The 12,316-nt window shown below is 55.5% G+C and overlaps 1 protein-coding gene and 1 long non-coding RNA gene across 7 annotated transcripts; one reads left to right on the top strand and one right to left on the bottom strand.

Moving 5' to 3' along the window:
* Window positions 1-5,365: 5,365 nt before the first annotated feature.
* Window positions 5,366-8,347, bottom strand: TIMM10 (translocase of inner mitochondrial membrane 10). 3 transcript variants are annotated; one of them, XM_077820799.1, is made up of 3 exons: window positions 8,224-8,347; window positions 7,701-7,825; window positions 5,366-5,681 (listed from the first exon to the last, which is right to left on the bottom strand). In XM_077820799.1, exons 1-3 carry the CDS (start codon window positions 8,323-8,325, stop codon window positions 5,480-5,482), a joined length of 429 nt encoding a protein of 142 aa, XP_077676925.1. In that variant the 5' UTR covers window positions 8,326-8,347; the 3' UTR covers window positions 5,366-5,479. The 3 variants fall into 3 exon arrangements, with proteins under 3 accessions (XP_077676925.1, XP_077676923.1, XP_077676924.1); XM_077820797.1 differs by having other exon boundaries at window positions 8,195-8,316; XM_077820798.1 differs by lacking the exon at window positions 8,224-8,347 and adding an exon at window positions 8,012-8,145.
* A 20-nt stretch (window positions 8,348-8,367) lies between these two features.
* LOC144267107 (uncharacterized) lies at window positions 8,368-12,164 on the top strand. 4 transcript variants are annotated; one of them, XR_013346541.1, is made up of 4 exons: window positions 8,368-8,391; window positions 9,705-9,778; window positions 10,385-10,489; window positions 12,022-12,164. It is a non-coding gene; the product is annotated as an uncharacterized LOC144267107 (long non-coding RNA). The 4 variants fall into 4 exon arrangements; XR_013346542.1 differs by lacking the exon at window positions 8,368-8,391 and adding an exon at window positions 8,563-8,867; XR_013346543.1 differs by lacking the exons at window positions 8,368-8,391; window positions 9,705-9,778 and adding an exon at window positions 8,954-9,668 and having other exon boundaries at window positions 12,022-12,160.
* The last annotated feature ends 152 nt before the right edge of the window (window positions 12,165-12,316 follow it).

Raw genomic sequence — 12,316 nt, 5'->3', positions numbered from 1 at the left:
AAAGGTTAAAGCATGGCCCATGTCCGTCCTGCTCAGCCCAGAGCCCAGCCAAACTGTGGTGAACCCCTTGTTCAGGCTCTGTTTCAGTCTGACCTCCGTGGCCAGTTCCCAGGTGAGAGCCCCGACCCCTTCCCACAGCCAACTCCTAACCCCACCTGCCGCCTTCCTGATCTTTTGTTCTCCAGCTGCGGGGTTTGCTCAGCCTCCCAGCTGAGAGGTGGGGAAATCCATCCCCCTCTGGGTCACAGGCTGCTAGGCATTCACGTCCTGGTGTGTGGATTTGTTGTCTTAGGGGGCCGCCCTCAGCCAGTCCTTCCTTTTTAATGATCTGCTCAGGCAGCCACATAACATTCACACCGAGGTCTCCCAGCCTGCCCAGAAAGCAAACTGTCCTTTTTCCCCACTGTGGTAACAATACAACATAAAAGGGGGGGTTTGTGACATTCTATACCTAGGGGGAGCCTGCTGTAACCCCCATATTCCTCATTTTCATATAATCATGATCTTATGTATAAAGCATGCCTTGGAAGGTATCAGGGGAACAGTTATGATCTGCTGAAAGTCATTTCTCTGTCCATATATGTGTATAATTAATGCATATGAAGTTATGAGAATTATGTTGTATGGGGGTCACTAAAGCATGCTGTAACTTGGGGGAATCAGCCAGATATTAGCTCCCCAGAAGCAATGGCAAGGAAACCAATGCCCGGGCGGGATGTCAAACAACCCATCAACAGCCATTGTCAGCAAGGGGGCTACAATGCAGTGACTCACCTGCATTAGGCCACACCAGAAGAACTGCTCAACCTTGCTTGGAGAGGTTCCAAGTAATACTCACCTGACTCTGAAGGGGGTGGCAAAGCCAAGAGGGAGGAAAGAACATGACAAAAGGAAGAGACGTTTGCGATTCTCTTCCTCTATCTTCCACCTATATCTACAGCAGGGATCTCAAACTCAAATCACCACGAGGGCCACATGAGGACTAGTACACTGGCCAGAGGGCCAGATCACTGACACCTTTTCATACAAAGATATAAAAGCCCCCCCTCCCTGCCCCTGGCTCCGCCCCCACTCCACCCCTTTAATGAGGCCCTGCCCCACCTCTTCCCACCCCTTCCCCAAAGTCCCCACCCCAACTCCGCCCCCTCCCTGCCCCTATTCCGACCCCTACCCCAAATCCCCGCCATGGCCCCATCTCTTCTCTGCCTCCTCCCGAGCATGCTGCACCCCCGCTCCTCCCCCCTCCCTCCTGGAAAGTCCTATACACCACCAAACACCTGTTTGGCGGCGGGAACCGCTGGGAGGTAGGTGGAGGAGTGAGGACGCAGTGCGCTCAGGGAGGCGGGGAGCTATGGCGGGCCACAGGAAATAACTCTGCGGGCCACGCGTTTGAGACCCCCTGATCTACAGACACCACCACCAAGCAACTGAAGTGCTGACCAAAGGGGAGAGCCTGGCTGAAGAGCAACCAGCCAGCCTGTGGTGAGACGCATCTAAGTTTGTAAGGACATTGAAAGTGTTAAGATCAGCTTAGAATGCATTTTGCTTTTATGTCATTTGACCAAATCTGACTTATGTTTTGATTTATAATCACTTAAAATCTATCTTTATAGTTAATAAATTTGTTTGTTTATTCTACCCGAAGAACTGTGTTTGGTTTGAAGCATGTCAGAGACTCCCCTTGAGATAACAAGCCTGATACATATCAATTTCTTTGTTAAACTGACAAACTCATATAAGCTTGCAGCGTCCAGCGGGAATTACTGGACACTGCAAGACTGAAGTTCCGAGAGTTGTGTCTGGAACCGGAGATACTGGCTAGTGTCATTCAGTTGTAAGTAGCTGGGAGCAGCTTACATGACAGAGGCTGTGCATGAACAGCCCAGGAGTGGGGGTTCTCACAGCAGAGCAGGGTAAGGCTGGCTCCCAGAGACAAGGATTGGGGTGACCTAGCAGATCACCAGTCCAGATAACACCAGAGGGGAATGTCACAATGCTAAAGGGGGCCGGTTCCCCAGTCCCATGACCAGAGACACTCAAGGGTATTAACTGCTAGGAAACAGGCAGCTGTCCTTCCCAGGACAGCCTGTGGATCTCCCCGCCACTGGATGTCAGTGGGTTAAACGCTGTGGTGGAGTTTGTGGAGGGGCTGGGGAACGCTGGGAGCAGAAAACTCCTGGCCTGTAGCCTCAGCTGATGGCTGGGTTCAAGTGGGAATGGCCCACGGGTGGCATAAAATAGCTGGCAAGGTGCTCAGCTCCCAGATGGCAGTCTCACCTGCAGGCATCAGCGTGATCCTGCAACAGTTCATGGCTCAGAGAGCACCCCAGGGGCCATGCTGGGAGACCGCTCCTCCCCAAAGCCCACTGCACTAGAGCCAGTTAGTTCTCCTTCCCCCTCTCAGGGTCTGTATGAAGTCACCCTGGGGCACAGCATCCCCAATGCACCAGGGAGACTCAGAGACTGTCCCCATTACTGGGGCTGGCTCCCACAGCCGCCCACTCCTGTTGGGGCCTGGCCCTCTGTCCCCTGTTCCCTACCCCCTCCACACACACACAGCCCCCCACCCTCCAAAGTAGACTTGTTTCCCTTGGGCTCCCCTCCCCACCACTGCAGCTTCAAAGCCCCGCCCTCCTCCCTCCTGGGTCTAATGCCAATGGCCTGAAGCCAAAGCAAAAGAGGCTGGAACTAAGGGGCTCATTTTAGGCCATTAACCCTTGGGGCCCACTGTGGCACGGGGCAGATTCTCCATCACTCTGAGCTCTCTCTTTCTCTCTCTCCGAACGCTCCACTCGGGCTCCACCACGCAGGCCGCTCTGGCCTGGGCTAGCCAGGTCACACTCGCTGATCACACTGCTGGCCTGGGAATCTAGGAACTCTGCCCCTCCACCCATCCAGCTTCACGCTGCTCCCCTGCCCCCAAACTGCCAGCCGTTGGCATCATTCCTGCCGTGCCTCCTTCTCTGTCCCTCCCCACAGCTGTTGCCCTCCTAGGCTGGCTCCTATACGTCCCGGGATAGAATAACCACAGCCACATGGCTGCCAGTATTGTTAAACCAGCACTACCCTCAGAACAGAGAGGTGCCTTACACCTGTACAACTTTAGCACCCTTCCTCTATAGCAGAGGTCCCTAAACTGTGTGGTGTGCCCTCTAGACATTGGGGGGGGGGGGCACAGTGGTCTAGGCCAGCCCCCATCGGGGGCAGCGAGGGAGGGCCACCCAGCCCTGCCCTCAGCTCTGCTCCAGCCCCGCCCCATCCCAGCTGCATGCCTGATCCCATCACCAGCGCAGCTCTGTACCTGGCTGGGGCCCAGCTGCTGCCCCGACTCCAGCCTCAGCCCCTAGCCACAGCTCCAGCCCTCTTATCCCGTCCATGCCCCACCCCCTCTGTCCGTGCACCCCCTGCTCCTGGCTGTGGCTCCAGGGGTGCACGGACAGAGGGAAGGGGAACATGACCCTCAAAAGTTTGGAGACCACTGCTCTCCAGGAATCCTATCCCAGTCTAAGCATCTTTCCACCACTGTAACTGCATCCACCCATCAGGGCTTTGCACCACTTGAAGCCTGGTCTACACTCAACGCTTGCACTGGCAAAGCTATGTCAGCAGGGGGGTGGGGCAAAATTTTACTGCCATCGATAAGCCTTGGTGTAGACACACACAGACTGGGGAAAACATCCTTTTGCCAGTACAGATTGAGGATGCAACCGTGTCATAGAGTACCTTGAGATCCACTGATGGCAAGTGGTACAGACGAGTTAGATGTTAGGATTATGTTACACCAGCAAAAGAACGCTTTTGCTGGGAGAAGCTGGGTCTCAGCCAAAGCTCCACCGGTTTATCTATCCCAGCAAACCTTTTCTAGTGAAACAGGGATTCACTCTACGGGGAGAGCTGAAGGGGCAAACGGGGTGTGTGCAAACAAGACTGTTTCTGCTACCACTATGAATGCTCGGTTTGTCTGGCTGTCCTCCCACCTCAGGTGTATCTGTCTATCTGCAGACTGTGATCAAAGTAGGGCAGGGACTATCCCTTCCTGAAGGTCTGGGAAGCCCCCTGAACACAGGGGTGTTTCCACAATCTAGCAGCCAAAGATCTAACAAGATGCAGTGACTGGAAGTTGAAGCTAGATAAATTCAGACTGGAAACAAATTACAAAATGTGAACGGCGAGGTAACCCCGGAAACAATCTACCAAGGGCTGCAGCAGATTCTCCATCACTGACAATTCTTCTGTCAAGATGGGATGTTTTTCTAACAGATCTGCTAGTTCAACCAGGAGCTAATTCAAGGAAGTCCTCAGGTCTGTGTTACGCAGGAGATCAGACTAGATAAGCACAGCGGTCCCTTCTGACTTTATAATCTATGACTCCTCATTATTACAGCCCATTCCTCTAGCATTTTCCCCACGGGAGAGGCCACCACCCAGCCAAGATGAACAAAACCTCAAGTCAGTTAAAAATAACTCCCAGCTGGTGCCTTTTAATCCAATTCTGATCTCTAAGTAGCTGGGATGGGAGAATTCAGCCTCTGGCAAAACAGAGCTGCCATGTAATTAACCTGCAGTCAGAACTCTGAATGAGACAAAGGCAGGGAAACAACCCAATTAAAATCCTGGGTTGTTAAACATGTAGCACAGCCGGGAGCTGTTAGACCAACATGGTTATTAAGGGCAATGTGCTCTGCAGGGAGCAGCACGCCCCCTGGTGGGCACACAATGCACCATCAGTCCACTGTGCTTGCCAGGATGAGTTGACTGAAATAAGAGACAAACGCTTCACACATGCATGCATGGATCTGCAGCCACCTCTGGGGTGGGCGGTGATTAAAGGGGAAGAGTGACATCCCTCTACTAGGACTTTGGGACAGGAAGCGAAAGGTTAACTGCAGGGGAAGGGAGGTTATCCAAACTTGATCAGGACCCTGCCATTCACACACCGATCCCAGTGACAGTACCAAGGATATTTAGTGTGCACAGCAGAAGAGGAGCTGAGCTTTACAGCACACCAGGAAGATACCCCTGGGCCCCTGCCCCAGCAGCACAGCGCCCCCTAGAGCTACACTGGGGTGCTAGCAGAGGAAAAAACAGCCAGATGTCAACCTGGCCTCCTGCAGAACTGCTCCCCATGCAGGAACTGACCTCCATTAACCTTTTCTCCCATGAAGTGGTAAAAGGACAGAACAGGGCTCTTAGCCCCCGCCCCCGGACTGGCCTACTAAATGGGAGGGTCAGCTGGACAGGGCAGAACTGGGATCCTATCCACTCAGGGATGGAGCAAGGAGGGTGTGGGAGGGGGAAGCGGAACATCCCATTGGTGTATCCCAGCCCCTGCTCTTTGAAATGTCCTTGCAGGAAAAGACCTAGCTTATACACAACTGCAGAGGTTTTATTGATGGGGGGGACACAGGATTGAGTCCAGGATACAATGCTGGGGCCATTGGGCCAATCATGCATGCTGTCCATGTTCAAGAGGAAGCCCCTACACTGGCCCTGCCCCCTGCTGCATCCTCTTCATCAGCTCCTCATCCTGCATGGAAAGCTCTGTCAGTTTCTTGCCCATGCGCTCGTGGATGTCCAAGTACTTGGAGACACAGCGGTCCAGGCACACAGACTCCCCCTTGGAGAGCTCTGCCTCCTTGTAGTGGGGAGGAACGCACTTCCGGTGACAGGCGTTGGTCATTCTGGGCCACAGAAGGGGAGAGCATGAGAATCCACAGGCGCCCCTGTGACCCCAGTCCTGCCTCCTCCCCACAGACCCCCTACTATCCCAGCCCTGAGATCCCCTCACACCCTGCCCACAGTTCTGCCGGTGCCCCTGAATCCCAATCCACAACCCCTGCTATTGCAGTTCTGGACTCTGCCAATTCCTCTCAATCCCAACCCATGGACCTTTGATGTTCCAGTCCTCAGCTCCAGCACACCCACAGCCCACTAGTTACCCTTCATTGTGACCCACATCCCATCTTGATTTAAAACTCATCACTGATGGAGAATACACCATGATGCTTGGTAAATTGTTCCAATGGTTAATTACTCTCACCATTAGAATCTGATGCCTTATTTCCAGTCTAAATTTATCTAGCTTCAACTTCCAGCCATTGAATCATATTAGACCTTTCTCTGCTAGGCTGAACACCCCATTATTAAATGTTTGTTTCCCATGTAGGTACTTACCAACTGATCAAGTCATCACCTAACCTGCTCTTGGTTATGCCAAATAGACTGAGCTTCTGGAGTCTATCACTAGGCAAAAAGAAAAGGAGTACTTGTGGCACCTTAGAGACTAACCAATTTATTTGAGCATAAGCTTTCATGAGCTACAGCTCACTTCATCGGATGCATACTGTGGAAACTGCAGAAGATATTATATACACAGAGACTATGAAACAATACCTCCTCCCACCCCACTCTCCTGCTGGTAATAGTTCATCCAAAGTGACCACTCTCCTTACAATGTGTATGAAAATCAAGGTGGGCCATTTCCAGCACAAATCCAGGTTCTCTCACACACCCCCCCCAAATACACACATACAAACTCACTCTCCTGCTGGTAATAGCTCATCCAAACTGACCACTCTCCTTACAATGTGTATGATAATCAAGGCGGGCCATTTCCAGCATAAATCCAAGTTTAACCAGAACGTCGGGGGGGAGGAAAAAACAAGGAGAAATAGGCTACCTTGCATAATGACTTAGCCACTCCCAGTCTCTATTTAAGCCTAAATTAATAGTATCCAATTTGCAAATGAATTCCAATTCAGCAGTTTCTCGCTGGAGTCTGGATTTGAAGTTTTTTTGTTTTAAGATAGTGACCTTCATGTCTGTAATTGCATGACCAGAGAGATTGAAGTGTTCAACAATTTGCAAATGAATTCCAGTTCAGCAGTTTCTCGCTGGAGTCTGGATTTGAAGTTTTTTTGTTTTAAGATAGCGACCTTCATGTCTGTAATTGCGTGACCAGAGAGATTAAAGTGATTGAACACTGAAGAGATTGAACACTTCAATCTCTCTGGTCATGCAATTACAGACATGAAGGTCGCTATCTTAAAACAAAAAAACTTCAAATCCAGACTCCAGCGAGAAACTGCTGAATTGGAATTCATTTGCAAATTGGATACTATTAATTTAGGCTTAAATAGAGACTGGGAGTGGCTAAGTCATTATGCAAGGTAGCCTATTTCTCCTTGTTTTTTCCTCCCCCCCGACGGTCTGGTTAAACTTGGATTTATGCTGGAAATGGCCCGCCTTGATTATCATACACATTGTAGGGAGAGTGGTCACTTTGGATGGGCTATTACCAGCAGGAGAGTGGGGTGGGAGGAGGTATTGTTTCATGGTCTCTGTGTATATAATGTCTTCTGCAGTTTCCACAGTATGCATCCGATGAAGTGAGCTGTAGCTCATGAAAGCTTATGCTCAAATAAATTGGTTAGTCTCTAAGGTGCCACAAGTACTCCTTTTCTTTTTGCGAATACAGACTAACACGGCTGTTACTCTGAAACCTATCACTTGGCAGCATATTTTCTAATCCTTTAATCATTCTTGTGGCTCTTCCTTGGACTGTCTCTAATTCTGATGAAGACAATGATCCCTGCTGGCTTTCAAACCTACGACACCCCAGCAAGCTGCACTCGGGGGGGCGGGGGGGGATGGGATGCAACCCTGCCCTTGACAAGGAGCTGCCGCGATGGGGTCATTACCTGTTGTACATGTCAGCCATCATCTCCACCTCCAGCTCGGCTGCCAGCTGCTGGGCCCTGAGCGGATCCATTGCGCCCCAAATGACCAAGTCCCCGGCGTTGGGCTGGGAGGCAGCGACTTGCTCCTGGAAACACACAGAGCCTGTCAGAGCTGCCACTCCCGCCCCCTAGTGCAGCTCCCCCATGCCCCAGGGTCGCAACACCCCCTGCCAGGGCACCCTTGGCCCCCCACCACTACACAGTGCACTTCCCCCACCCCCCCAGGGCGGCACCCAGCCCCCCAGCACCACCCTGCGCAGTCCCCTCCATACCCCAGGGCGGCAGCACCCCCCGGGCAGTCCCCCCAGTGCGGCCACCCCGACACGCTCCCAGGGGAACGCCACCGCCCAGCCGGGCCAAGCGACCCCAGCCAGCGCACTGGGGGACTCCGGCTCGCGGGGAGGGCACGTCCCACACCGCAGAGCTGCCCCCGGCCCTGGGCGGGGACCCCTCACCCTCCGCGCCCCTCGGGGGATCACTAAGCCCTGGGGTCAGAGGTCAGGCCCAGGCCGGCCGCTTTCTCCCGGATGTAACGTGACTTTCCCCCGCCAACCGGAAACACGCGAGCAACAGGCGCTTCCGGCATAATGGGCCCCTCTCCCCTCCAAGGTACAATTGAGTCAGGTTTGGGGGAGAGAGCGGTCCACTTCCGGTATGTGGCGGACTCAGCTACCACAGAGTTACCTGCAAGAGAGCAGGAGGAAATAGGCAGGAGACTAGGGGGGCCAGTTCCAAACCATAGAGATGAGAAGGGACTGGAGCTAGAGCGGAGAGGCGCTGACTCCAGAGGAAGGCGGGGAACCCAATTAGAGCACAGAGCTGGGGGAGGACCTAGGCTAGAATATACCGGATGGGAAACGAAATGATGGACGCAGCCATGTTACCATAGAGTTCTAGCTGTTGCTAGACAGGCTAGGAGGTCTAATGACCTTAGAGTAGTCGGAGGGTCCGTGTCCCACCACGGCGGGAGGAGGGGGTGTAGGGGCTCAGACCCAGAGGGTGCAGGGGAGGGAGAGAGGCCCCTGGGTCACCTGCCTCAGGTTGGGATCCCGCAGGGCTTCGGGGACAGCAGGGATGAGAGCAGCTGGGAGAGTGTGGGGTTGGGGTGATCGCAGTGGGGCCTGTCAGGTAACAAGGGCTGTGGGAGACACGGGGTGGGGTCTGTCAGGCGGTGGGGTGACAAGGGCTATGGAGGTTCCAGGGGTGGGGGATGATCACAGTGGGGGCCAGCAGACAGTGGGGCTGTGCTGTTATTTGCAGTATGCCCCCAGAGTCCCCTGTACCTGGAGCAGGAACAGGACAGGAGCAGAGTTGCCAGAACCCAGGCACAGCCTGGCTCCGCCAACCACTCTCTCCATTTGACCCCAGGCAGCACCTCCCGCCATAAGCCCTTGGGAGAAGTGGCAGCACCGCAGTGTGGGACCTGGGACTGACCCCACAGCCAGTGGGGCTGGAGCGGGCCCTGCCCGATCGCTCCCCAAACACATCACAAAAACGTGCCCTACCCTGGCTGCCAGTCTTACCACCTGCCCGCCACTTACGAACGCCCTGGGCTCAGTGTCCCTGTGGCAGTGCCTGTCTCTGCTGCTGCCGATTTTACATGGAAAGAGGCGTCTGCCTCTGAGCCAGTGACGGTCTGAGCCTCCTGCTAAACAGAGTCAGGCAGCTCGTCCTAGGCAGTATGTGTGCCCAGTTTGTCACACCCCACCACCATATTATACATGGGGAAATTGAGGCACAAAACGAGGCAGGGACTTGCCCAAGCTCAGAATCAGGACAGAACCCAGCTCTCCTGACTCCCAGTTCCTGGCTCTACCCGCTAGAGCACGTAGCTTTTGCCTTTAGAAGGGAGGCAGCAGCACAGTTGAGCCTGAGATGCCAGGGGAGGCAAGGAACAGCTGCAGGGGAGCCACCCAGGGCCTGGATTAGGTGAGACCTACCCTGTCTTTTCCTTCTGCCCCATAGATGGTGCCCATGTGACTGCCTAGCTGGCTGGGTTGGCATGCCAGGCCCCAGAGCTGCGCTGGGGACTGAGACAGGTTGTATTACATAGAGTGGCCTAGATGCTCCACAGAGACATTCATGAGGATTGGGAGGTGGGGCAGTCTCCTTCCTGATTGGCTGGCTGTGCAGTGGGGAGTGACCCCCAAATCCCTGATGCTCCAGCAGCCAAGTGCCTGCATCTCACAGGCTCAGGAGGGGGACCCTGCCCAGTGTTTGAGCGCCCCCAGCAGTGCAGAGAGGAGGAGATGCCCTGTGGTCCCCCTTGCACTCCCCCATGGCTCTGTTAGCTCCAGCCCTGGGGTGCGAAGCTGAATGGCTGGTGCCCCCTGGAGCAGGGGCAGTACCCTGGGTTGGAGGAGGGAGAGGCTCCAGGAGCTGTCAGGGTGGGATCCCCTGTGGCTGTTTGTCCTTTTGATTCACTCCCCATTTGAGACCTCTCAGCACAAGAGTCCCCTGCCAGGGTTAGTGGCTGCACTTGCTGCCTGGTGAGGTCCCTCCTTAGCCCCTCAGGCTCATCCCAGGGGGCCTCACCAATGTGACCCTGGGAGAGTGGACCCCCCCCCCCCCGGAGGACCAGAGGAGCTGGCATTTTGGAGGAGTATAAATGAGAGTAACATCTGTTCCTCTCCTGGTAAAAATAGGCTGTGCTGCCCTGGGAGAGGGGCTGTGCCAAGGGCGGTGACACAAAGAGCGGGACAGACGGGGACTGAGCCCAGAACCAGCCTGCCCCAAGGAGCAGCCAGCAGGTGGGTGCAGCCCTAGCCAGCACCCCTATGCCAGGGAGGGCCCAGAGCGGGGGAGGGGGGGGAGTGGGGCATTGAATGAACCCCTCTGGTAGGGGGAGCTGGGTCGGGCTGGAGACACCACCTACCCTGGCTTATGGTACTCAGGGTGCAGAGAGGGTCCACTGCCCATTGCCCCGGCTCAGGATCCCCCAGAATCACCCCAACCCATCCCTTTCCTCTCTCAGGCACTGGGGGAGCCCCTGGAATCACCCCAACCCCCTTTCCTCTCTCAGGCACTGGGAGAGACCATCTGAATTAAAGGCAGCTCATGGGAGCCCAGGTCTGGAATAACAGGGGCTGCAGGTTGGGATTGAGGGGCACTGGCAGAGCAGGGGGGAGCCCTGGGCTGGAGTAGCAGGGGGCAAGGGGGTGGGACTGAGGGGCACTGGAAGAACTGGGGGGAAACTGGGGCTGGGTAGCAGACAGAGGTGGGTCAGGATAGAGGGGCACCGGAAGAACTGGGGGAACTGGGTAGCAGGGAGCATCTGGGTGGGATTGGGGGGCACTGGCAGAACGGGAGGAGCCCAGGGTGGGGTAGCAGGGGGCAATGGGGCTGGATAGAGAGGCCCTGGCAGAGCTGGGGTGGAAGCCCGTGGCTGCAGGCAGTTTACCATGAGGAGGGTGGCAGAGCCGTGGTTGGCAAATCCCCCATTCTCTGGGTCTGGCAGAGCGGTAAATGTCAGGGGTATATTTAGCTGCTGAGGAGGGGGGTCACCTGCACCATCTCCAAGGTGCCCTCCCCCCTCTGCAGGTTTGGGGCCTGAGTCAGAGGCCTGTTCCAGCCCCTGGAGATTGTTTAGGAGGGGATGGGGGGTGGGGCATCTTGCTTTAAAGGGCCAGCATTCAGCGTGGCCTCCTATTCCACTTGAAAGGGTTGACAGCGCAGCCAGCCCAAAAGGGCTCTCTCCTTGGCTGCCTCCCCAGCTCTCTCAGGTTTAGGTAGGTCCTACAGTATTACTGCATAGTCATACCTCGCTGGTGTTCATTGCATGAACCAGGGGCTCCCGGCACCCCTCCATACCCTTCCACAAGGTCCCTGGGTGCAACCCTCCATTGCAGGGACACCCTGCAGCTCCCCCACACTGGGGGCTGTGTGTGCCCCCATTTCCTCTCCTCCCAGGTTTCCCCAATCTCTCCCCAACACCAGGGTGTCTGTGTACCCCCCATTCTCCCTCCCCCGCTCAGTCTCTCCCCCAGGCTGCATTCCCTTCCCCCCACCCCCGAGAAAAAGAACTGCATTGGAGCTGATGTAAGCTCCCTATTGCAGGCCCCACAATGCCATGGTATGGCCAGCAGAGGGTGAGCCGATGCCTCCTGCCCTCTCTCCCCCCCCCAAACTTGGCAATGATGGGGCTCAGGGGTGGGGGTAGACAGAGCGCTGGGGGGGATCTGGTAGGCCGGTTCCTAGGCAGACCAGTCGGGGGGTCTCTCGCAGCCCCTATCCAGGTCTCTGCTGCCCCCATCTGACCCACATGCCTCTTGTCTCCTTCCAGAGATGGAGGCACAGGAAGGCACCCCTCGCCCCAAGCCAACAGCAGAGGTCCCCGGGGCCACGGCTAAGGAGACTGAAGGGGTGGCTGGGACTGGAGCCAAGGAGGTGGCTCGGGGTGGGGATGGGCTGGGGGAGAAGGGGAGAGCTGGTGATGCTGGGAGCGATGCTAAGGAGGGCGGTGAGGCCGGGGGAGCAGGGGATTCTGGGAGACATGCTAAGGAGGGCGGTGAGGCCGGGGGAGCAGGGGATTCTGGGAGCGATGCTAAGGAGGGCGGTGAGACAGGGGGAGCAGGGGA

The sequence above is a fragment of the Eretmochelys imbricata genome, chromosome 6 (assembly GCF_965152235.1).
Source record: "Eretmochelys imbricata isolate rEreImb1 chromosome 6, rEreImb1.hap1, whole genome shotgun sequence".
Lineage (NCBI taxonomy): Eukaryota > Metazoa > Chordata > Testudines > Cheloniidae > Eretmochelys > Eretmochelys imbricata.
The sequence above is the reverse complement of the archived record's forward strand: the minus strand, read 5'-3'. Positions and strand labels throughout refer to the sequence as shown.